The sequence below is a fragment of the Crocodylus siamensis genome, chromosome 5, assembly GCF_052110815.1.
Source record: "Crocodylus siamensis isolate JL-2025a chromosome 5, ASM5211081v1, whole genome shotgun sequence".
Taxonomy (NCBI): Eukaryota; Metazoa; Chordata; order Crocodylia; family Crocodylidae; genus Crocodylus; species Crocodylus siamensis.
In genome coordinates, this window is record NC_143399.1 from 65,121,705 (window position 1) to 65,148,124 (window position 26,420).

The following is a 26,420-nucleotide window of genomic DNA, read 5'->3' on the forward strand; positions in this document are numbered from 1 at the left end:
AAATGCAATTAAGTGAAATAAAATGTCATGTTACTTTTGAAAAGAATGAAAAATAGTCTATTTAAATAAAATATTGTAAATAGTTAAAAATAAACATCTGCATTAAGTTCTTGAGACATCTGAGATTCACATCTATCAGTTACTTTTTTTTCCAAATGAATGACATCACAGCTTTGTAAACATACATTCAGTTTCACTTTCATTTTAAATCCCTATTTTCAAATACCTATAACTTTCAATAAAAATTCCTTTTTGGGGAAAATATAGTCATTCTATAATTAAAAAAAGATGTGGTTTTCCTCCATTTTACCATCTCTAAATACACACTTAAATATGTATTAAAATTATGGCTCACATTTTATGTAAGATTTAATAAAAACAGCTTGGAAGACAAGGGAAAGGAGGGCTAGATTTAGGCAATTATATAATTGGTCTGATCTTCAAAGGTACTGGGCCTACAAAGTTCTCATTGACTTCAGTGGGAATTATGCTGAAATCAGGTAATTCATATTCCCTTCTTTTAAGATTATTTGTCATTCTGCCACTAGCCTTCAATTCCAAGCTTTGATAGCAAAGAATATAAAGTATCCATGACAGTATGAACATGGAATTATAGAAAGCCCAAATCAACTGAATTGTTTCTGTGGAACAATTCATTTCAGGCCTAATATAAAACCCATACAAAGGTTCGTACTGACTTCAGTGGGCTCTGGATCTGCCTCTTGTGTCTTGTTATCTAGATAACTTGCTTTAAACCTGTTCCATAAAAGGCAGCAAAGTGGCTTGTGATCTTCAAAAGAGATATGCAAAGATCCAAATGCCTTCATGTGTCTAATCCCATCTGCTGGCCACTATTTTTCATTTGTTCATTTCTGGTATTATTCATTTAAGAATGATGTGTATATTAAAAACTGTTAATTATATGACATATATGATCTCATTCCACCTTCCTTTGGTCCTGAAAAATGGTTAATGCATCTGTTTTTGTAACATGCCTTCATTTTACCCTTAAGATTAAGGCATAAACAGCAGAGAAGAGGAGGACCCACCCATCTTTGCTTTGAAGATTTTAAGGGTGAAGTAGACTGTCTCTTAGTGAGTGGCCCAAAGATCCACAGTCTTCCATATAGGCATAAAAACAAAGAACATGTATGGAAATATATTTGATCTGACAACAAACACTTTTATTGTTATATGATAAAGTCTGTGCAAATTTATTCGCTCATCCAGTGAACAAGACACAGAGGACTATAAGAAAAGCATCTGCCAATTATTTTTAAACTAGTGGTATATTTAATTGAATAATTTACTTGCCAAATACTTTTTGTAACTTTTAAGCACTTCTGTAGCTATAGCTTCTTATATTTACAAATCTTTGCATGACTAGCAGCAAAAATTAAACAATGTATCCAATTAATTGGGTTCAGACTGCTCTGTGATAAGCAAGCCAATGGACTGTCTCTCTGAAAAATAAAGTAACATATATAAGGATGTCAACATCCTAAAAATATAAACTCTTTTTAAAAAGTAGGAACATAGAGCTTGCTACTGCTGAATATCTAGGGAGGACCTTAACAATAAGCACGCATTTGAAATTAGTTGAATTTTTTTTCCTGCTCTTCCTTTTGTGAAGCAGAGACTAGATCTCTATCAGCCAATGCTGGTTAACTTCTTTTTTTAATGTCGAAGGAATCTAGGTCATGGAAACTGAATAAGACTAGAAGTGTAGTTTAGAGCGCAGTTTCTTAGTGGCACAAGGCTGAGATTCAGATTCAGAGAGCACAAGCACTGCTGAAGGTTCCACTAGGCTTGGAGCAAGAAGTAGAATCACAAGCACCAGATCACTGGGAAAGAATTTCTTTTGGAGGGTTTGATGTAATTGTATCTTTATTCTGATGTAGATACCACTTTTGTTGTAAAGGAGCCTTCCCAGGGTTATATCAGACAGAGTAGAAGTATAAAAATGCAATGCAGAGTGTAACAGTATACTGAGTACTCTGTTCTTAAATACAGCTACTGTATTTGGACAGATTTTTTTTCTTTAAACTTGAACAGCACTGTCATAGAGAAACCATAAAAATCATACATGTTATCTACGTTTGAGTTCATTTGGATTCTTACCTGATTCAGATAAAAGTAAAGTATCTTCATATGTAAACTGGGATAGATAAAATTAATATTAGGTGGGCAGAAGCAGAGGGGAATCATGGCATCTAATTAAAGCTGCTCTAATTAAAGGACCCTCAGCATCACGTGTGTTTAGTGTCCCATGGCTCAAAACAGTGGTGGGGAGGTGCTTTAACTGAAGCTTATTCAGTAAGCTTTTGTTAAAGTGCTCCCACCACCATTTTGAAACATGGGCACTCTGAATACACATGACGCAGAGGCTGGTGAAGCACACTAATTAGCACATGCCAGCAGACTTACAGCAGACTTGTTTGAGTCTGCTCTGATGCATGCTAATTAGCATGTGTTGGAGCACAGGTCCATCACGTGTACAGGTGCACTATATGTCAGAATGGCAGGAGGTTTCACATGGGGATCTACAGGAGTCTGTCCTAGATTTAGTGGCATTTAAGATGTGTATCAATTATTTAAATGCTGTATAGAGAGCCTCCCCATCATAGACTCAATATTAGTTAATAATATGACAAAGTTGCAAATAAAAGTATTGTTAGTTTGGGCTGCATCAATACGTCTATTAGGTATAAGATATAGGAGATGATGATAGTATCACTCTACTGGTAGATAGGCTTCAGTTTGATGATTGCGTGTAGTTCTGGACTCCACATTTAAAAAAGGAGTCAGGCTACAAAAATGATAAAGGTTTTGGAAGTCAGGCTGGGTGAGGAAAAGTTGAGAGCGCTAGGTATGCTTAGTTTGGAGAAAAGGAGATTAAAAGGGGCATGAGAGCACTTTTCAAATACCTGAAAGACTGCCAAAACAAAAAAAAATCCCACCAAAATCACAGAGCATAATTGTTCTTCCTTGCTGAAGACATGAAGTCCTGGTTCTTAGTTGCAACAAAACAGATTTAGATTAGATCTCAGAAAAAAAAACCTTCCTTACTATTAAAACAGTAAGACACTGTAATAGACTGCCCAGGGATATAGTAACATCTCCTTCATTGCAGAATGTCACGAGGAAGCTGGACAAATGTCTAACAGGGATGATTTACAAACAGCACTCCTGCATTTATGTCTGGGGTTATACCTAGTGACCCTTGTGGTCATTTCTGATTCTATGATTTAAGGGCCTGACCTTATTTTCCCTGAATCCAGTGGCAAAAATCCCCTTAACTTCAAGCCCTATTATGAGAATTTTCCTGTGAAGGCTTTTTATGAGGCTAAGCAATAAAGCATCATTGCAACCCTTCAATGCAACCCTTCAATTATGAATCTGAACAAGGTACATTGAGTCTTCATCCCTTTTAAGTTTTAAATTATGGGATACATTTTGTTCTGGTTTACATTGCATTCAACTCCAATCACTTCTGTAGATACAGAGGGTCAGATTTTGTACTGACAGCCAACACAATGACAGTTGCAAAGTCAAGTGATGTATAATTTAAAATCTGTCATTTTGGAGGTAAATACATATAAGACCAAATCCTCAGTTGGTATGAATCAGTAGAGTATAGGTCCACTGAAGCTAGTAAAGCCATGCCTAGTACAGCAGAACAGGATCCAGTCCTTTGTCATAATGATTGAACAATGTTTTTAAAACTGCATGTACCATGCAACCTGAAACACACTGAACTTTAATTATGGTGGAAAATTTCCAAAGTTGGGAACCTGCATATGCAGCATACTCTGCAAAATGTACAATGTTTCTATAGCCTTGTAAATTACTAACAGTTTAATCTTTGTGGTAGGAAGGACTAGGAGATTCATAATGAAACCAGTGTATCAGAACGAGTTCATGTACAAACTTGTTTGCTAACTCTCCACTCTGTCAAAATACAACACACCACAGCACAGACACTTAATTGTGCAATCAAATAAGAAGCATATGGCTTCAGGAGAATTAAAAACTTAAGTTGTCCTATGTTGCTGTAGTTCACCCAAGACATACCAACTCAATTCCTTCATAACATTGCTTATGAATTTGCTCTTTGTTGTGTTTAATAGACTACTGATAGCTGAAGGAAATGTAGAAAAATATTTATCACATAAGACAAATATCACATATTATAAATTCATTTAAAAGCCACACCAATATAGATATAAACCACAACAAAAATCCAGTTGTAAGATATAAGTAGCTTTGTCTATCTTAAAAAAAAACACAATACAAGTAACTATATATCTTGATAAAGAACATGCCAAAAACCACCCCTCTACCTCCAAAAGAATGAAATGATATATCCCAATGGTTGGATCATAGTGGCAGTGGATTGGGGATTCAGGCAATGGACTGGAATTTGGAGATCTGGCTTCTAATACAATTTTCTTGTGTGAAATTGTGTAAATCTCTGTGAGTTCAGTGTCTCACTATCCTTCAATTTCTCTTGCACAGAATTATAAAAGTATTTGCTTTCCCTCACTTGTCTATTTTGTCTAATTACACTGTTAATTTTTAGGATAGCAACTGTCTTGAAATATATTTTTGTATGGCACACTTTACAAAGGGGGTTATTTCATTTTGAGGCCTCTTGACTTTGCCTGTAATCTAAATAAAGTATATTATGAAAGGAATGCTTACTTTAAAAGACACACTTGCATTTGAAACTTCTTGCCCATTCTTTTTTACATTTAGCACCCAAGATTACAAAAATCAAAGGAGCTTAGGAAAAATGTTATTTTCCATTTTTCCCTCCCATATGGTTGCTTTTTGCATTTTACTACATATTGGGCTTGATATCTGGAAGACTTGAGTAATTCCAGCTCTAAATGAAATCTGTGTGAGCTGTGTATGTTCAGTATACCTGAAGATCAGACCCGTCACATTTTATCAGTTTCACTGATCTGCCTCATCCCCCATAGCCAGATATTCAGAGTCCCCTTTTGTTTGTTTGGCTCTTTCACATAGCTACAAATAGTGGATATATTTTCAAATAGCAAATGTGATTATTTTATTGACAGTAATTGAAAGAAGGTAAGGCAAGGTGCTGCCTCAGGTTTTAGACAGATGTTCAGTTTAAGATGCTATGACCCAACAAATTGCTCTTCCTGTCATGCTGCATTTACGTGGCAGGACATGGGATTGTGGGACAGGGATTAGATCCCTAACACACGTTGCTTGTCAGGGCAGGGGGAGCCCAGAGTCATGATTCTGACCTTTTCTTGCATTACCATGTTCCAACCATCAGCTGATTGTCAATTGGGACTGGGGACCAAACTGAGATCTGAAACCATCCTGAGTCAGGTCCTTGACCTCAGATGACACTGAACACCCCAGCTGTAGTTTTAACTCCATCTCCTTGAGCACAGAAAACCCTGAATCAGGTTGCTGCAGCCTGATCCTAGAGTCCTTCTGGACTGCAACCTTTAAAACCTTGTCTGCCACCCAGATGAGCAGCACACAGGATGTCAACTATCTCAAGCACAGGGACCCAGGGATCAGGCTAAGCCAGGCTGATCCTGGGGTTCCTGTGAGCCGGACTGAGTTAAAACCCTGTGTGCCAGCCAGCTGGGTGACGCATAGTGTTTTAAATGTCCTGGTGTACAAGGACCCTCATATTGGGCTGCCAGGATAGCTGTATCCTTGGTCCTGGGGCTGCTTCCTGCTGGATCCTGACACTCAGAATGGGCCAGCCCTAACTGGCCACATGTTCAAGATGACTCGTTCAGAGTCATCTTGTATTCGGGTAAATAAGATATGTAGTCCTTCCAGCCAACAATTTTAATTAATTTCCAGTTATATTCCTCACATATATGTGATGTGTTCTATGACTGTGGACAGAAGCCAACGTGTCATAGTTGTAATAAATATTAAGCCAGGACTTGATATTCTCTCAAAGGCATATTTCATTCCTCACCAATGCTTTTCACTGTATTTCCAAAGATTAACATTATCTTCACTTTGGAAATCCTTCTCTTTATCATATAAATGGGCCTGGACAACTAAAAATAATTACAAATACCAATATGGTGAAAAGGAGTTTAATCAGGAGACATGAAGACTGCACTAGAGAAGTTGTGGTTTAACACTAAGATACGACTGATTACTTGAGCATGCAGCTGCTATGGTAACTCAGTTGCACCATTTGAAAGAACTTAAATTCTAAACCACAGCACACTGCAGCCTCTTCCTTTTTAGTATAGTAGTGATGAAGAAAAACAGAAGTAAATAGAGCGAGGGAAACCACAGAGCAGCAAAGGCGTTGTTAGCAGGCCTGTGTATTTATTCTGCTCCTATAAAGATGATAGACGACATTAAACTAAAAACATAACACAATCAACAGAATTTCTTTCCCTATATGTTTGATAATAGAGGGATTCTTGTGTAATTGTGTATTTACATTTCCCTCCCAAGATCATAGCAGTGCTGTACAGGGAAAAACATATTTGGATTCATGCATTTTTTTGTGCATGCTACTTTGTGTAATATTTTTGAGGAAAGATGCTCAATGGAGTTGAAATATTCCATCTAATTGTGTTTCTGATAGAAAATGGGGGGGGGGTGTCAGTAAATTTAAAATTTCCATGAGAAAATAATGCTTGTCCCTATTTTGGTTTATTGGTGGAGGAATCAAAATGAAATATTTTAAATTTGTGTCAGAATGACAAGATTCAGAATTTTTTGAACTGAGCGGCAACATTTCATTTCAGAGTTTCAGAGCAGTTGAACAACATTTGCTTTTACAGTTGTTTGTAACACATTACGATACCTCCATTGTAGTCCAAACCTCCATTTTGTCCTTGGGCTGGTTTTGCCTGAGAACTACATCTCCCATAATGCAAGAGAGGACTGAGTCACCATAGTGCATCTTGGGAGTCACGCAATACTTGGTGCATTAACAAACGTAATAGGGAAACATGTGTGGCCCATAGGGAAGAATGGCAGTGATGTTCTTAACAACTAACATTTCTCATGAGACAGTTAGCTACAGGGGGAGAAATGGAGGTAGATGAACAAACTTGAAGCATTTTTCCATGTTCAATATTGCATGCATTGAATGTGCTATGAAGAATATTACAGCAAAATAAAACAATCTTGAATAAGCTTTATGCATTTTACTGTATACATGTGTTGAAAATGTTCTCCAAAGTTTTGTGGGTATTTCTTTTGTTTGTTTTCAAAAATACCAGTTTCCTGACACACAATATTCCACTTAATTGATAAAACTCCCCATTAGACTAAATTTAAAAATCAGCGTTGCCCACCATGCAGGAAAAAAATCATACTATTTTAATGTGAACATTATACGGTATTCTTCAAATAATGTGCAAAAAGCAACAGGTTTGACCACAGAATAGCTTGGCGGCACAAAGTGGAAAAATAGTTTTCAGAATAATCCGTGATAATATGTACATGTATATTTCCTGATTTTGCAAGCACATATACACATGCAAACATACTTATTGCTGTGATATAAATTATCCATATTTATAACTGCTTGTAGTATTGGAGCTAACATTTGTACAGACTTAATTCTGCAGTGGTAATTAAATTCTTTGGGTTTTTTGTAGCAAAGAAGTAATAACTTTTTAGAGCCTGAGTCTCATTTTCTCTGTGGCCTTAACATTTGTGTCAGTTACACCCATCCCACTTGAAGTTTAAAATAAATCAAGCAGTGATGTGGTAGAAGTATGTTCTAAGGCTTCTTGCCTTACTTACCCTTTATGTCCTACTAGAAAGTATTCATTTCTTGTTGCAGTTCAATACCGGCTTGCAGTTGAGCAAGATCTATGCTGATCTATGTCCAGATCTATGCTGTTTAGTTGCAGCCCCCCTAAAATAGTTTTACTCATCTAAAAAAATGGTTGCATCCTGCTGCTTTCTGTGCGGAGGTGGAGAGCGGGGACCTGTGGAAGTAGAGCAGTTCAGGTCCAAAAAAATACAGTGGGGAAGGGTGAGACAGGTTTGGAACCTACACCTGGGGCTTTGCGTAGGGTTCTGTTAGGTAGGGGTTTTGAGGGGAAAAAGCAGAGCTAGGCACAAAAAAACAAACAAACCCACTTTACTTGTATGCAAAACTATCAATAATGAGGGAAATCATCCCAGCTGCAAATGTAACTGCAACCTATAAGGAAGGATTTCTTCCTTTAACGTAGCCTCAAGCACAGGATGCACTCTGGTCATTTTAACTTCATAGTAGGTCAAAGTATTGTATTATACTGTATTATATTAGTTGCATGCCAAATACACTATTAGTAAAAAAAAGTTCTGACTCCTTCAGCTCCTTCCTTGATGATTTGTCTTGTCATATGTAGTTCAAGCTGAAGTGTTTACATTCATTCCACCTTGTCTGAATGCAAAATAACATACAGTAGGACAGGGGTGGCCAACATGGGGCATGCATGTCACAAGTGGCTTGTATGACGTGCAGCAGATTGGGGCAGTGGCAGACAAGTTGTCAAAACAGAAAGCAGAGTAGCAGATCTGAGTGGCATTCAGAGAGGGCCCAGATTGAGACTTAATTTACCCACTTCAGTAGGATCTCAAAAACATGTGACCACTACACTATACCAGATGCATAATTGCACTTCCAGGAAGTTAGCAGCTGCTATTCTATTTCCAGATTTAGCTGGTAAATCCTACTGTTCTAGAGATTACACATTTCATCTTTTTTCAGCCAGGTTTCTTAACAGCATTTACTTTTCTTGTTTAATATTTTGAAAGGTCTTTGTAAATGTATAGTAGGCCCATATTGCACTGTTGGGTACTATATGTCTAATTGTTTCCAAATGAAACAAATGTTAGTTGAGTTGTTTGTGTTTGTTACTTTAGGAGTTTGTCTTCCCATCTAAATCCTTCTTTCCATTTTTGCCAAGTGGTGGCAAGAAAGCAGAGTGAACTAAAGCAGTTATGCAAATCTCTCATTTGATGGCTGGTCTTCCAGTGAATATGCTTTCTACAAATTGTCCAATGAGGGGTATGGTTGGAGCTGGTGTGGTTGATAATTTTACAGGTCTATCATGTGGGCCAAGAAAGAACTTTCTACTGGCCAGGCCAGAAGGCGTATGAGACTAACTGTAATCTGAAAAATGATTAAAAGTTTGATCCAGTTTGAAATTTGGTGAAATTTTGGGATAATTCCTATATAATCCAGACTGCTGGATTATATCCCTAAACCCATCCCAAACCTTTCTGTAACTGTCATTTATTTTTCCAATGTACTGTACAGAGTTTACTAAATATCCCTGAATTTTATTCTAACAATAAATTGGAGAAGTATGTTTCTTGATATGTAACCAAGAGAAGAAGGCTGTGATTTCAAGGGTAAACTTGATCACGCAATCAATGAAATATTTTTAATAATAGTGGGACATATTAAAAAAAGTAAATTCATGGTGGGCACATCTTCATAAGATATTAATTCAAAGTAGACTTACTGCTCGGTAAAAATAGTGTACCAATAAGCCTACCTGGGAACGTGTCTACACATGTCTCTTGGGAGCAGATTTGCTCCCAATGGGAGCTACCTGGTACAGGGCTGTTTCTACCATATTCTCTTCCCAAGCACCCCCTGGATGGTAATCTGGGGGCTGGCAGGGAAGTAGAGAGCCCCTAAGTCCTGGTGCTGTCCAGCTCCCAGGTAATATTTATAGGTGGTAACTAACTGTGCAGGAGACTAATTTACTGCACAGTAAATGTGCACATGTATAGACAATGACACTTTAATGCACAGAAGATTAGTCTAGTGTACAGTAAAGCATCCCATGTAGATATACCGTGCATAATGTTATGTGTATTGAAAGTGGCATAACAAAACTTTGAGTGTTCTGTGATTGTTACTTCTGTCTTTTAAAGGTAACTATTCAATTTCTTTGATTTCTCACAACTGGATTATAATGGGAGATTACAATTTTACACAATGTTTTGGTATTATGGTGCCACCTATCGAATTCTTACTAGCTACATTTTATTCTAGCTTTATAATAAAGAAAAAACATGAGGCATATAGAAGGTTCCTAGCATAGGATCACAATATAAATCTAATAGCAAAATAATTCACATTAAAAAACAAGGAAGATAGCCCTGTTGGGTTTATCATTTGCAAAGTCATTTAATAAATAATTCTCACCGTAAATCATCATGACAGTGATTTACAGTTAACAAGTCCTTCAATATAATTAGATTAAGACCATTGTTCTCCATTTTACTGAAATCTGGAGAGAATAATGGATGTGCCCAAAGTGTCTAAAGGTGTCAGTGTCATAGCTGGGATTAAAATGTAGTTATTTCTTTCTCGGTCTTGTGCTCAAACCAAATGATCCCACTTATCTTGAACTGCTGCATGTTAAAGCTTCTTTCATATCTCCATCACATTTGCATTAGAGGTAATGTCTATTAAGAATTATTTCCAAATGTTGGTTTGTGATTCTGTTTATACTGTTTTTGCAAACATCAACAGTAATTTAGTTCATATGAATGTTCACAGAAGGTATATTTTGGCTTGCAGCCAGGACATGTTTAACAGCTGAAATGAAATGAGATTCAGAAAGAATGGATATAGTTCATGAAGTTTAGGTAATCCAGTTGAAGATAAAGAATTAATGTTATGATACTTGAGTGAGAGGTTTTCACTGCTCAGATATTGAATTTCAATAACTTAAAGACATTCAGAGACTCATGTTCGCTATTTGCTCACATACAGCTTCCATCCCAGTTTTATTTATTTATGTGAGTTTATACAAATGCTAAAAGATATCATCCATCTATGATAGTTTTTGTAAGATCAAGAAATATAAATCATTCAGATGAGCACTTTTACTTTTGGGTGATAATCCATGTCTGATTTCTACATCTGTTGAATTTTATCTCTCTCTGATATAGCTGTGGAGTATGTAGGTAGTATTCACATATCAGTGGAGATGCATGCTAACTAAAGGAATGAAGCCACTAGGAAAACTCATGACTCATATATGCTAATAGTACAATGTTTGTCTCAGTATTATCATTAACTGGGTACATCTACACAAGATGCTATGGCTGAAGGAGCAAGGAGGTGTTCATGGGAAGCCCCATGTGAAGGGTTAGCCTAGCATGATGGCTCATGGACTGGGATCTGCGCGCCATTGGGCTGGGCAGCAAGCCACACATGGAGGCATGGAGACATGTACCATCAGGCTGAGCGGGCTCTGTGCCTCTGTGGGTAGCTTCTTGCTGGAGTGCTGGAAGCCTCATGTGGAGGCACAGAGCCTGCCCAACATGATGGCTCACAGCTTCCAGCCCATGCGCTATTGGTTTGGGCCAGCCAGCTCTGTGCCTCCATGTAAGGCTTCTAGTACTCCGGTGGCAAGCTGCACATGAAGGCACAGAGCCTGCCTGGCCCAATGGCGTGCCGCTCCCATCTGCAGTGTCACAATCCATGCATGCTGGCATGGTGTTAGTCCAGTCTGGTCCAAAGTTATGCATCAGTGGGCTGGGCTGGCTCTGTGCCAGCTGATGCAGCCCCCAGGACTCAGCTAGAGGTGTGCACCACGGGCAGCTCTGTCTGCCATAGCCAAGAGCACTCTGAGGTCCCACTGCCTCCTGCTGCTGCTGCTGCTGCTGCTCTGGGGACTTCACACCATGGTGGTGGGGACTGCACACCACACCCTCCCCACAAACCCCATACCCCCCCCCACACACACCGAGAAACCCCCCACATATCCCCAGGGGAGCTACTGCTGGGAGGAAGCAAGTGGCAAGTAGGCATGGGCTGTAGGTCCAGAGTGTGGGGCACTGGCAGGGCTGGGGGTGCTGTGGCTTGGGAGTGAGGGGCAATAGCATGGGCAGAAGTAGGGCACTGGCCTATCAGGGCTGTCCCACACCACAAAGCAGTAGGGGGTGGGACATCTGCAGCTGGACCTGTGTCCTGGTGCATAGGGGGAGATGCTGCTTGGAGACAGCTAGTGGGAGGTTGTCAGGGAATGAGGGGCATAGGCAGTTCTGCTGGGAGCTGTGGCTTGGGAATGAGGGACAATGGCATATCAGGGGTGCTTGGCACCACAAAGAAGTGGGTGTGGGGCTACCACAACTGGACCTGTGTCCTGGTAAATGAGGGAGGAAGCAGGAACTCTGATTTTCCATAAAACCCCCAAAATCGAATGCCAATATACATAGGTATTTAGAATTTATTTTATTATAGTGATTGAGGCACTGGTAAGCTTCCAAATTGCTTTAAAACTATAAATATATCAATAAAATATTGTGATCAACTGATACCTATATATATAAGGGCCTTTTATTTTAATCACAGATTTTGGGGTTTTAATTAGAGAATTTGTGATTCTTTTTACCAGATAATTTCCATTTCTTTTATCAGAGAACACCAGGATCTCTGCTTATCAAGTTAATACAGACAGATTATTTTGAGTCCCCAGAAGTCTGCCCATGAACTGCTGTGTCAAAAATGAGAGACTGAGTTTTGACTATGGCAGGTCAGCTGGTCAACTGCATATGTATCCATTATGCTATCTTAGTATTCCATTTAAATTCTGATGGTTGTGCCTGGAGCTTTGTTTTAAAGGGTTGAAGGAGCCCATGTTCAAAGTGTTAAAGATATCATAATTATGAAGTATCATGGCAAGAGAGTAAGGTAAAGGAGAGATAATAAGCAGTGAGGCACTAGTTGGAAAAAAGTGAAAGCAATGAGGAAAATGCTATGGACTTGGTAAATAGAAAAACACCAGCAGAAGGAGAGAAAGAGCTGCTAATAAAGAAATATTGCAGGTGTGAAGGCTTCCTGTTTACTGAAAACACGACAGCCATAACAGAATGAAGGAGATGTCATAAGGCACCAGGGGTTCTTTTCATACGTATTTCAGGATTTCTGTTGAGAGAGGGGGAGCTTCTGAAAGAAACTTATGGTAAAAATGAGAAAGAGGTGCAAATATTAAGAGAATTCTGTTACTGTAAGGGCACATCCACATGAGCATGCACGTGCACTTTGTGGCACCTCAGAGGCTTTTAAGGCACTGCAAAATGCACCTGACATATATGATTTGGTTCTCTGCACTGCATATTTGCAGCCAGGAGCCATATTTAAATACCAATATAATAAAACAACAAGTGGGTTGAAAAAAAGCGGCATGGAGCATGTGGCAGCAGCATGTACCACCTAAAACCAGAGCCTAGTTGGACAGAGCCACATTCTGGTTACTATGCCTGGATTGCTGCCACTGCACCCCTGTGGAGTAGATTAATTAACTCCACAGTAAATGTAGCAAGTCTACATGTACTTAGACATAGTCTACAGCCTTATTAGACTGGTGTAAACTCTGCAGCAGCACACATGTAGATGATAACCTGGCTGGCTGGGGCACAAGAGTGCTTCAGTGTAGGGCTGTCTGCTGCCCCCAGGCCCAGAATGGAGCACCCACATGCCCCAACCATCCCCTCGTCAGCACGTTGAGCCAGGGGGGAGCTGTCCAGGCTGGCAGGCTAACCCCTGGTGTTTCAACCCAGCTCAGTGTGCTCAATGTGTATTTATTCTCCCTTTAACATGACTTGCTCAGACAGATAAAGCCATTTATTTCTATCTCCCACATTAACCATACATGACAAGCTGAAAGAAGCCTGACAGAAGGATTCTGGGTGCACTGCTTGGGGCCCCATTTGGTGATGTTTGGCAGACATTTAAGGCTGTGAAGAAACAGGAATCACTGTAAATGGGAAAGAAATGTGCATCTCAGCTGTGGGAATGAAGTGAAAATCGAAATATATGCAATGTGGTAGCTCACCATGACTTGAAAAAAGAGTTAGAGTTGAGGGGAACTGCACTCAATGAGCACTACCATATATTTTATTTAGATGGGCTGCACTAACCTATCCTTGTGGTAGGTTGCCATCAGCATGGGTAACAGGGAAAGATTTAAAAGCAGAATATGCAGACCTGATATGGAGATTGGTGTGGAGGGTAAGAGATGTTCTATATAGGTGGGATATGGAAAGAAATGCCCACAGGAGAAGTGCAGGGGGGAGGAATCAATGGAACATGTATTTTGGGAATTCAACTTTGCATGGGAGGTTTGGAGGAAGGCATAGAGATTTTTACAAATTTTAAAAGTGAATGGTAAGATAAATTTTGAGAGTTTGATATATGGGTTGGTTAAGAAAGGATGGAAAGAAGGGAAGATATGGGCATTGGTGATCTGTGTTAATGCAGCACTCTGGAAAGTGTGGAACTTGCTGATCATGAAGGGAATGGATTTTACTACAAAGCAGGTTTACAGCTAGTCCTGTTTGAGGTCAGATATTGCATGCAAAGGGATGATGATGAGGAAGATGAGAGTAAGAGTGAGAAGATGTGGAGGAAAGACAAATAGAAATACATATTCACCTAAGGAGTGCCTGAAATAGTTGGGTAAGAGAGAGGGTAGGGTAGGAGGGGGAATAGTGGTGGGGCAAAATAATGTTGTTATTGTAAACTGTTAAGAGGTGAGGAGGAGTTAATATGTTATGAGGTTTGTTAGATGATATAATGGTTTGATATTTGTAAATATGTATTATAAATTTTGGATTTTTTAAAATAAAATGTTGAGTTTAATAATTATAAAAAAGAGGTTCTCATCAGTATATCAAATGTAGCATTTTTGGCACCAATAGGAGGGTGTCAGGGCTGGCTCTGGCCTTCCCAGTGCCCATCTGATAGTGTGATATCTCCAGGTTTGGTGCCAGTTCCCTGTGGATTGGCAAAAACATCCACCCATTTTTTAAGGGCCACATGCACAGAATAAAGGTTTCCATTGGCATTTCAGCCTTTTTGGCTAAGATCAGATGTAGCGGTTTTGGTCCCAAGGAGAGGGTGTCAAGGCTGGCTGTGGTCCTCCCAATGCCAGGCTGGTATTGTAGTACCTCCAGGCCCAGTGCCAGTTCCCTGTGGATGGAACACCCATCCATTTTTTAGGGGACCCACATTCCCATTGCCATGTTTTTCCAATATGGGCCTTGCATTTTATAGTCATGCCTAGTATTGGCTGGATTTAATCAACTTCATACTTGGTTTCCATTACTGAGCACATCCTGCTTTTGGCAACAGCTCAAAGATAGACAGTGTATTTAGTGAGGTTTCTTTGTGTGCGAATGTAAGACAAGGAACTTTCCCCCCATACTGACTGGGGGGAATAATCTCATCTTGTATTTGAATAAATATGGTATATAGCTTGATTTTTCAGAGGTGCAGAAAAGTCCTTAGGTCCTCTTGAAGTCAGCAAGCATACTTGGATGCTCAACGTCTTTGGAAATTGGGGTATTTGCTACTCTTTTGACAAAAGTACAACAGTGCCTACAATGAGTCACCTATGGCTTGGAAATGTTTGCCTTTTCTGGATCATCTATCAATGGAATTTGTCTTCGTTTCATTCATTTTTGATCCATAATTTTATGGGTCTTTGTGTAACAATAAGTTCTTTGCAAAAGTGGTTCAGGATGAACCATTCTTCATCTAAAGGTTCTCTCCCTGTACTCATTATTGACTTTCTAAATGAAAATACTTGAATCTTCCTTAAAGTGTTGCTCTGACCCTAATTAAGTAAGGAGTGATCTGAAAACAACTTTTTATTCCAGAATTGTCAGCAGAAGAAACAAATTCCCATATTGAATCTGCCTGAACCTTAAAGGAAACGAAGCATGAACTTTGTGGGTGTTTCCTATCTCTGTAATGAGAAGATCCAAATGTCTGAATGCAGACTTACTTGAGACTTTAGGAGTATTTAGAACTGGATCATAGCTTTGAGGCTTAATCTATTTTTTGTAAAAATGACAATTTGCTCTCGATATGCCTTTTCTCTCCAATTAATTAGTGACAATTTCTCCCTTAGTTAATAAAGTTATCCTCTGTTCATCAGTATATCATGCAGTGTATTATTCTGAATAGCCTATGTTTTTATATATTACTGTGTTGATTTGAATGATTCTGAAGACTTATGCTAATATTGTTATAAAAAATGTTAATAAAATGTTAATAATAACATAGAAGTTACCCACTCATTTATTCTGGAGTAAGCAACAATTCTGGCTTATGAAGAAGCAGTCAGTAAATCTTTTTTTTGTTTAACCTGTACTTTTAGCTATGTATAAAATTCAGTGGATAATGTGTTTTCCCTATTGTACAACAGGAGAAACAGACACAAGAACTGTAAGTGCTACTTCTATTATCACTTCACCTTCACCCATGCACTTCTCACCCACCCGCTTCACATCATCCTCACCTGCAAGCATCACTGAAGGTAAAAGTGAAACCTGGGACACAGCTTCCATTGTCACCTTATTGTTTCATCTTATTGTTTCAGCTGCACTAACATTCTGAAGTCAAAACTATCACAGTTGCTTATTACAACAGGTTTATTTCAGGGGAAAAATATTTAGTTACGTTTGGAAAATATTTCTCAGCATATACTTGGTATGTTTAGGTCCTGATACTTACATTACAATTCCATTACAGGAATAGAGCATAATATTAAGTCTTTAAGTAGAGGTGATGCAGGCCCATTTTTAACTCCAATGTGATTCTCTTTAAAGAATTACGGGCTGCATTCTTAACTTCTCTGTTATCAGGCATCTACTATTAATAGTATTTGTAGAATATTTCTTTTTGCATAAGGGCCTACATATATATATATATATATATATACTTTAATCAAAAAGTAGTGTGTCATGGAGAGTGACAAAAATGATTAGAGGCTCAAGAGGCATGACTTATGAGGAAAGGCTGAAAGGGCTAGAGTTATTTAGGCAGGAGACCTGCTGACAGATGTTGGGAAAAAAGCGAAAAATACTGTACTGGAAGAAGCAGTACTTTAGTTTGACCTGGCTCTGCAGCATCTATATAGATCAGGTTCTTCCACAGGGCTTTTTGACACTTTTATCTAAAGCTGATTCAATCAGCTATTAATTAAAAGAGACAAAAAAAGCCCTACTAAAGCACCTGATCTATACAGATGTTGGGTGAACTGGGTCGAACTGAAGCAGTGCCCCTTTTGGGCATGTGCTGGGCTCAGTGTGGGGGTGCACCAAGTTTAAAGTAAAATGCCATGGGGGGGGAGGTTACATCTGTAAGCTGCTGAGAAGAGAAGACTGAGTTGAAAGATTTGATAAATGTCTTCAAATACCTGAATGGATATTACAAAGAGAAGGGAAGTGTTAGCTATAGTCCAAATGCAGCAGAACCCCTATATCTAGTAGTCTGTAAGGACTGTATAGTATTATACTTCTGTCCAAAAATGGAAAACCCTTATTTATTACTGGAAAATATGGCTTTAGGAATGTTAGGGCTATGCATCAAATTTCACAACATGGCTGAATAAATTGCACTGTTGCATATGTAAATACAGATTTTAGTACTGCTGGATATGAGTTTTGCTCCATTTCTTTGGACTATAGCTAAAAGTTTCTTTTGTTAATGACCACAACTGAGGGAGGTCTTCATAAAATAGATATTTTCAAAGGAGTCTTACAGGTACAAGATATTGGTGTCTCCTTCTACCTGTCAATAAACCATTTTTTATTCACATATCAATTTTATTATATTGTCGTTAGCAATCTTTATCAATAGATTCTCAGCTTGTGCAAATCAGCATAACCCATGTGCCAATGAGGTTACAGTGATTTTTACCATCTAATGATATATCTTGGAATTGTGTACATTAAAAAATGAAATGTTACTAATACATTCAAGCTGTAATTGAAAAAACAAAAAAGTATAGATATTAAGTTACATTACAAAGTGACAGCTGTATAATAAGATGCAACAACTTTATTGGAGATTATTTTTTCACAGTCTCTTGCTAACCTCATTCCTGATATACATGCTTCTAGATCTCAAAGAGCGTTTAAAAGCACCTTGAGAACGACTGATAATTCAGATGACTCGCATCCTTTCTGAATGGGTGGCATTAAAGGGCCTAGAGCGGGTATGCTCTTTGTATAGTACAAATTAGTTCATAGATTTCAGTAGGACTATTCAGGTGTTAGGTGTAAGTTATGCATGAGTTGATTTACAAAAGGGAAGAAAAGAAGGAAGCCATGTGCCTATTTTTTATTTGATTTATATAGGTATTTCATGGGTATAGCACTTCTCATTTATTTATATTGATTTAGATGTCTTAGATGCTTAATTCTTTAAAATTCCCAGGCAGTGACTGTTCTATGTTTTTACAGAGGCTAGCACAATCTGGCAACGCCCTGCAGATGTGACTGTGATACAAATAGTAGAATACAGAAGGACATGAAATACATAAGCTAGTCTAAACAGATAATATATTAATTTCTTTTTTTTAAATTAATTCCTGTTTTACATTTATTTTACCTTAAAAATAGTTCAATATTTAACAATATTTATCAGAAAGCCTATAGGAAAAAAAGGAATCTTTTTTTACTTGATTGTAAGCCTTCTGGATTGTTGGTTGTAGCCATGTTGGTCTAAGGACATAGGCAGACAAGGTTCTTTGGGTAGATGTAATATCTTTTATAGACTTACTAAATCATTGGAAAATTATTCTTTGCAAAGTACCCAGGAGAGCACACAAAACACCACCAGACCTTCCCTTATGCCTGAAGAAAGGTGTTTGTGCTTGAAAGCTTGCAAAAAATAACTTTTTCCAACAATTTAGTTGGTCTAATAAAAGATATCACATATACTTCTAAGCCTTCTGGAATTCTTCTACTCAATTTATTAGATTGGGACCAATCAAAAACCATAAGATATAATTTTACATAATATATAAGTGAAATATAGGGTAGAAAGTAGACTACAATTCACAACTACAAAAATGAAAGTGTAACATAATCTTCTTCTAAAAATTTTTTTAATGAATTTGTGCTTTGCCATAGAGCTTGGCTGGCTACCATTTGAACTTGAGATGATCTTTAAACAAAACAGAACTAGATTTTGTTGTTTAATTGATTTAAATGCTTACTTCACTGGGACTACGCCTATATTCATATGCTGAGCAGAGGTAATCAAAAATGGCCCTAGTTCAAAATCAATTTTGAATAGGTCAAATTATAACTTGTCAAATCTAGCTTATAACTTCCTAACTTTAATTCATAGGTTGAATGCCTAACAATATAAAAATATATCTAGATATCAGGGTAAGTGAAAAAAAAATCAGTATAAGTCTGGGAAGGAACACCAATTCTCCTCTCCCAACTAAGAACTGAAAGTATGGCATTAGTGATGATGAATGGATTCCCAATTGTTTTAAATTAGCATATTTGCTTTGACTTCAGTGGACATATGATAATGTATGTGATCTGAGGATCTGATGTATTCCATTATATCATAACTTGTTAATGTTAAAAGGATCTGCTTAGTTGTTATTGCCAAATAGAATCAAATATTAACTACTGCTTCTAAACAAATGAAAATATATAAAAATGATACTGCAAAGTGACAGGTAGTAACATCTTACCATTTACATCTCTGATCTGTCAGTTTCCAGGTCTCAGATTTTAACTTCTGTAGAGCAGTGGCACACTTTTTAAAACATATTCGGAGCTTCTCATGACATGTAAACAGTGGGCTGGGTATTAGATTATTTCCTAATGAACAGCAGCTACTAATGAGTTTAGCGTGTGCATGGTTTTCATACCTTGCAAGTGAACTCATTGTGTTTGATGGGACTACTCAAATGCTTAAAATTAAATGCATGCTTACATTTTCTGTTGAATTAAGATGCAAATAAAAAATTTGTTTGCTGAATCAGGATTGATTAGATCTTAATGTATGGACTCAAAAGTGCCTAATCTTCTTTTGACATTTACCCCTTATTTTATCTCTTTTAGGCCAAAATAAAGAGCCTACTGAACCTGGTAAGACAACTCTCTTTCTTTTTATTACAGTATTACCTTACTTCATGGTGAAATTAGCTTGTATTATATTGTTATTAATTACTAATATGATAGTTAATTTAGTTTTATCTTCTGGAATGTTTAATATCTTTACATTTAGAATACTGAAAATGTGGAATGAAAATAACATAAATCAATTTATAAAGAATGGACAGATGAATGAGTTTTCTGGTTTCTGAATGTGTAATAAGTATTTCACAAATACTGCACTGTTCATTAGACAATAAACTCTTCAGGTAAGGATTGTTTTTGTGATATGTTTGTACATCATATAAGACAACAAGGTCCTGGCCTCTAAGAAGAAATGTAATATATGTAATTAATACTAGAGCCTGGTAGGTTCTGAAATGACATGTACTACTATACATAGCAAAATGTTCATAGTTACTTGGTTTTGTTATAATGCCTGATAGTGTTTTCACATTTTTCTTCCCTCAAAAAGTACTTAAACTTTTACCAAGGTTTACAAAATAATTCAAGAAAATTAATTACATTTTAATTTAAACATCTAACAACTGTGATCCTAAGTCCACTCAGATCAATCCATTTTATCACTCAAATTCATAGCATAAAATCAAATTACAATTTTAGTAGTAGTAATATTAATACAACATAGAAATTTGATCGACACATTTTAATAGGAGTAACTACAAAACCTAAAAAATGAGTCTAATTTTATATTGGTTGTTTTTGGATTCATACTGTGACAGACTTGTGTTTGAACCTTTGAATGAAGTTTTAACACTATCACACCATGTGTAGTCCCCCTTACTCATTTTGATTCATGTTTATTGCATTGTGAACAAGTATATCAGAATCTAATCTGTATTGTATATCTTATATAATGTCTGATTTCACCAAGGCTAGTGTAGGTTGTTTCTTGGGACCTCACCAATATCATTAGTACAGTTAGTGACATTGTCCATGCACCATATTGTTCTGATGATTCCTTTCCCACCATCACTGATGGTAGGAAACTCAAGTTCCAAATTTCCTATAGTCTTTTATTTACACTTGTATCTTAAAAAGAATAAACCTACTTCACCGCTGACTTAAGATATATGTACATTATACAAAGTGCTTTGCCAACTCATCAATCCCAAAGGACATCTTATATGATTAAGTATGTCCTGAGGTCATATTTAAAGCATGCATGGATTGAAAAGTTATAGTCTTGTCTCAGCCATGAGGGGAGAAAACTTGTCTCTTCACAAGTTCCATCCGTTTCCCTAAAATCCTAGAAAATTTCAGTTATTCCTACATTTATTGACCCTATAAGGGGCATGCATTAAAGAGTGCGAGGTACTGTGTATACAGTCTTTAATTCTGTCACTCTTTGGGTTTTGTGCCCTTGAACAAATCATTTAACTAATTGCATAAATGTCTCTAGTTGGATTTAAGAAATAATTTTGACTTAATGATTTTGCTCAAATATGTCTGGACCAATTGTCTTACTAGCTTTAAATGAGCTTTAAATTATTTATTTTTAACAATCATTAAAAAAGCAAGTATAAACTTATTTTGTGCATGGCACCTGTTGTACACAAGTACAAAGGGCATTTGTAACATGCTTGTGCCACAGCGCTGGGTGCTTTTAAAAGCACACGGTGCTGCAGTGCATGCATTTGTATAAACAGCAAAATGTGCATTAGCACTGAGAAAATAGCACACTTTTAAACTAAAAGACATTGAAGGTGTTTTAGATCAAAAGCTCACCACCACCATTTTCTCAGCGTTGACATGCATTTCACCATTTATACAAATGCATGTGACACAGTGCTGTGTGCACCAGCTTGTATGCAGAGCAGACTTGATTAATCTGGTGTGAAGTAGCTGTCAAGTCTAATTGAGTCTGCTTTGACACGCATCAGAGCAGGCAAATGTATGTATATAAATGCCCTAACTTTCTGACAGTTGACTTAACTTTTTCAAGTCGACTTAGTTGTCAGAGCATAAGCACATATATGGAGCAGAGTTGACTTAAATGTGGTGCAACTTGAGTCGCATTACTTAAGTTGACTCTAAGTGCAAGGTGTCAAGAAGCTGTATGTGTGTATGCTTCAATGTGGCTTAACTTAAATCATCTTAGTTAAGGCAACGTAGTTAAGTCACTTTATTTTAAGTTGACTTAGTACTTGTGTGTGCACCCAACTACTTCATAAAATAGATGGCACATTCTGCCATATCCTGATACCACTGAAGCTAAATGGAAGTCTCACCTTTGACTTCAGCAAGAGAAGTCAGTCAATAAGAACAGAGCACTCAGAACTTTAGGTGCTGGCTTGCAAAAGCTTTATACTTCTAATAACTTTACTTACATTTTTGTATTTTTCTGTTTTTGCCAGTTGTTTTTTGTGCTACAAACTAAATAAAATTGATTGCTTACTAAAATAAAAGAAGAGCTAATACTGTATAACCATGCCTCTTATAGGGTATGTCTGTACTTTATTCAGAGGTCTGACATCCCCAAGCTGCCTTTAAGCCATGCAGCTCAGGGAGTGATAGCAGTGTAGGTGCATTAACACAAGGCTGAACACAGAATAATTGCTTATTTACCCAGTGTCCGTGATTGGTTTTACACCTTGTGCTTTTCTTTATGCTCCCATGACTATACTGTTACTGATACCCAAGCTAGCTAGTTCAAGGTGAGCTCAAGTATGTTTATGACCTGCAGTCAGACCTCAATTCCCTTCCTTTTAGTACTTTTTTCTAACTACAACAACCTCATTTACATGGTACTATCATTTTGTGCATATAGTATGTTGGGAAACATTAACAAAACTATTGTACTTCCTTGCTACAGGTATCATGCCAACACACAGCTCATATACTACCACTCATGCAGACTCAAGCTCTTCATATGGAACCAGCAATCAGCCACTCAGCAGCTCTGCTGCCCTTACTGCACACACTTCTGCTACCACCATACATACATCATCAGGTTTGCTGTATTCCTTTAGATGTCCCAGGTTGTCAGTAGCCCTGTCTTGATTTGTTCATGGGGGAACTTCTATATGGGTTGAAAGTGGAGTAATTCTTAAAACAGCTCGTCCTCACCAAAGCATGACAGTGTTATTACACTGCACAATTAATGCCAAAAAACCAACAGGTAAAGATGCATTTTTAATACGAACATACAAACAAGTGGAGAGAATCTCTTAATAGTATTTTGTTCTGTTCATTTCCTTGCAGATTATTATAATCCATCACCCTCGCATGCCTCCACGTTACCATCCATGACTCTTACTCCACCCAGCAGTTCAACAAACATGTCTCAGTCTTCCGCAGACACCTCACATTCCATGGCTACAACTGCTTCCAATCTCACAATAGGTGACAGACCTACACGCAGTTATACCTAATGCATGTGAAATGCCAGAGCCTAAAGTGACTTTATTTTTGAAAATTAATAAAAATATATTTTGTCACAGATTCAACTGAAGAAACTAAAGATTTTTTTTTTTCCAGGATGCTTACTATTGTCAATTTGATAGTTAAATTTTATTTAAAAGTTCATATTTCCTTTATGAAAGTTATGAACACAAAGCATTATCTGTTCTTTCATTTCATCATAAAAATGGTGAAACCTGTTCTTGTATTTCTTACTTCAGTAAATAATTAATTATCTTCCAAGTAATTAGATTCTATTTATTTAGTAGATATCACAATTGATAGACTCTCTGTTCTATAACTCTGACTGTATCCTAGTTAAATATTCCAATTTTGATGAAAGAATAATGTCACTCATACATCTTTAATACCACATCAATTAGAGAAATAATTTAGCTTGTGCATATGGAACTATAGGTTGTAAAACATATGATGGGAAGTTATAACTTATAATCAATCATGCAAAGAGATGTAAAATACATGCTGGGCATGTCTACACATGAATTTATGTGTGCCTAAACTTAACGCACCTTAGCCTAAAGCGCATTAAAGTGATTTAGGTGTGTGTCTACACATGCATACCTTAAGGCACCTTAACCCAGATCACTGACTGAATGCATTGGCAGCCTGCCCTGGGCAGCACCCTGGACAGTCCCCAGGAGTCTATGGCAGCATAGCTGGGCAGTGCAGCCCAGTGCTGGCTGAGGGGGTGAGAGCCTCCAGTTCCCCCAGATGTTATTGGCTCAGACCATGCGGAGCCCCATGGGCAGTGTCCAGCAGGGCGGCCATGCACTTGCGTGGGGAGGAGGTAGGTGGAGCAGGGAAAGCCATGCTGGGTGCTGGGGCAAATGCAGTCACAGCCTGCCTGCTGTCCTGGGTGCAGGCAGGCCCAGCGTGGGCTTCTAAGGGCACCTCAATCCCAGGCAGGCAATGAGTCACCCTGCCCTTGCAGGACTGCATTGTCTGGCTAGCAAACCCACCCCGAGGGAGAGGCAAGCAAAGGCCCTGCCCATGCTGTGTTGCCCCCTTCCCCTCCAGGGAGTTACAGGCATCTATATGTGGTTTAAAGTGCCTTAACTAATTGAACCTAAATTTGATACCCACTTTATGCACAATTAACCTAAAATTGCCATTTTAAAGTCGCATTAAGGGTAAGTATGTGTAGATCCGCTCCCTTAATACACCTTAAAAATGGTTAATGAGCCTTAAAAATCATCACGTGTGGATGTGCCCACCATGAGATGAAGAGAAAATGTGACTTATTCTAAACCAACTGTTTTAGCATAAAAAAGCTAATATTATTTAGAAACAAATATTTGGAGATCTCAGGATAAATGTACTAACAATTCCTCTTCCTGCAAATGATTAATATAAGCCCATTTTCTCATTTTATTCCTTCTTTTTACAGCACCCATACCAGCAAATATTTCCACAGAGGACTGTGGTAAGTTATATTTAAATGTACTCTTTTAAACCAGAAACAAACTCTCCTCATCTGCTTACAATAATTGATACATAAATATTAAATCAGCAGCTCAAATTAGCAGATAGGCAAGCAGTTTGTTTTGTTCTGTGAGCTTTGTTACTGTTTTGAAGGGATGTTTTGCAGTTCTACAAGCTTTTGCACTGCTTTGGCCAACTTCACATTCTGCTTAGATATCCTACTTCCATTTTGTGATGGGAGTAATACCACCAGTTATAGAACCTACAGTATGTCAAGGGTCTCAAAGCACATCACCTACACTGTAGTAACTGGCTCTGTGTATGGTCTTATGCAATGGTAGATGAAAGCTAAGCTTTTTCACAGAGGGGCAAGCTACCATGGGTGAGCTTTCATTTGTTATGGACTATATATTTTCATTTGTCATAGGCTATGTATAAGGTTGTATACAAAGACAGTTATCACAAGAGCAACTGATACACTGCAAAGCCACGCTCATGGTAATTTATTTATATTCACATGCCCTTAAATTCTTGCTTTAATTATCTTTTACATCCTGCAAGAAATAAAATTCTACAGATGATAAAGAACAATTGATTAAAAACAAATAAAACCAGACTTTTGTGCTCATAGTGTAGGCATGCTGGGGTGGGGGTGAACTGGAGACCGAACAGCAACAAACAAGCAAAGTTCCAAAGTTTTACACAAACAAGATTGTTGAGTCAAGGAACTGTGCTGTAATACAATAATAGTTTCTAGCTGATATTATCATAGAGTTCATCCTTGCCTGCATATATATGAACAAATCTGCATGGTCTATTATGTATTACATGCCATTCAGTTCTCAAAAATGATCAATTGTTGTCTATTTTTATATTGTCATAAAATCTGTATATTGCACTCATATTGTGAATTTTTTTTTATGCAAGATGGAACAATTTACAGCAAAATGCCATACAAAACAAAAAAAGTTAAAAAATCAAGCTATAAAATATTTCAGCGTTTCTAAAATGAAACATTTCCTTTAGAAAATATGGAAATGAGAGTCCGCTTATAAGATGCTTACAGTCTACACACAATAATTAGACTGATTTCATGCAATTGCTACATTTTCATTGAGATATTTTGAACATTGAACATAATTGGACATTTTCATATTCTGTTCTAAAACAGAATGCTCCTTATCCTATGCATACAGTTACAGTATTATTTCCCATTTTCAGTTCACTTCTTGACTGGAAGTGGCACTTATTTCCATGGGTTATGCACTCATCAGAAGGATTCAAGGGTGTTCCTTCATGAATAAATCCTAGATCTTGCTTAATAATACATACCTCTATACTTGAAGTGTCCCATTCTCCTAATCTGTTTTGTCCAGAACACAACTGGTGGTCTTCAGGCATCATTAGTAAATTTTTCAATTGTTCCCAAAGCTACAATAGGGTATACCTTACAACCTTCATCCCCTTGTACAGTACCACAGTAATGATTGTAGTAATGGCAGTAATGGTTTTAGTTTCATCATTATACATAAAATTGTTTAATGTCTACCAGGCTTACAGTTGTCTTTCCATTTCACTGGCAGTATCCCATACTGTTTTACATAATTCTTGGATAATACTAGCAATCACGGTTTGTAACCTGT

The 26,420-nt window shown here is 37.6% G+C and overlaps 1 protein-coding gene across 6 annotated transcripts in view; it reads left to right on the top strand.

Annotated features, from left to right (window-relative positions):
- The window catches only part of PTPRC (protein tyrosine phosphatase receptor type C), a 147,851-nt gene that overhangs the window by 28,218 nt on the left and 93,213 nt on the right, over positions 1-26,420 (top strand). For 2 of the 6 annotated variants that reach the window (XM_090048864.1, XM_090048863.1), the window contains exons 3-7: positions 16,212-16,322; positions 19,879-19,905; positions 22,748-22,885; positions 23,137-23,277; positions 24,743-24,778. In XM_090048864.1, the coding sequence (XP_089904990.1) occupies positions 16,212-16,322; positions 19,879-19,905; positions 22,748-22,885; positions 23,137-23,277; positions 24,743-24,778 (453 nt within the window). The remainder of the gene's footprint in view (positions 1-16,211; positions 16,323-19,878; positions 19,906-22,747; positions 22,886-23,136; positions 23,278-24,742; positions 24,779-26,420) is intronic. The other 4 variants (XM_090048866.1, XM_090048865.1, XM_090048867.1 and 1 more) reach the window with 4 other exon arrangements.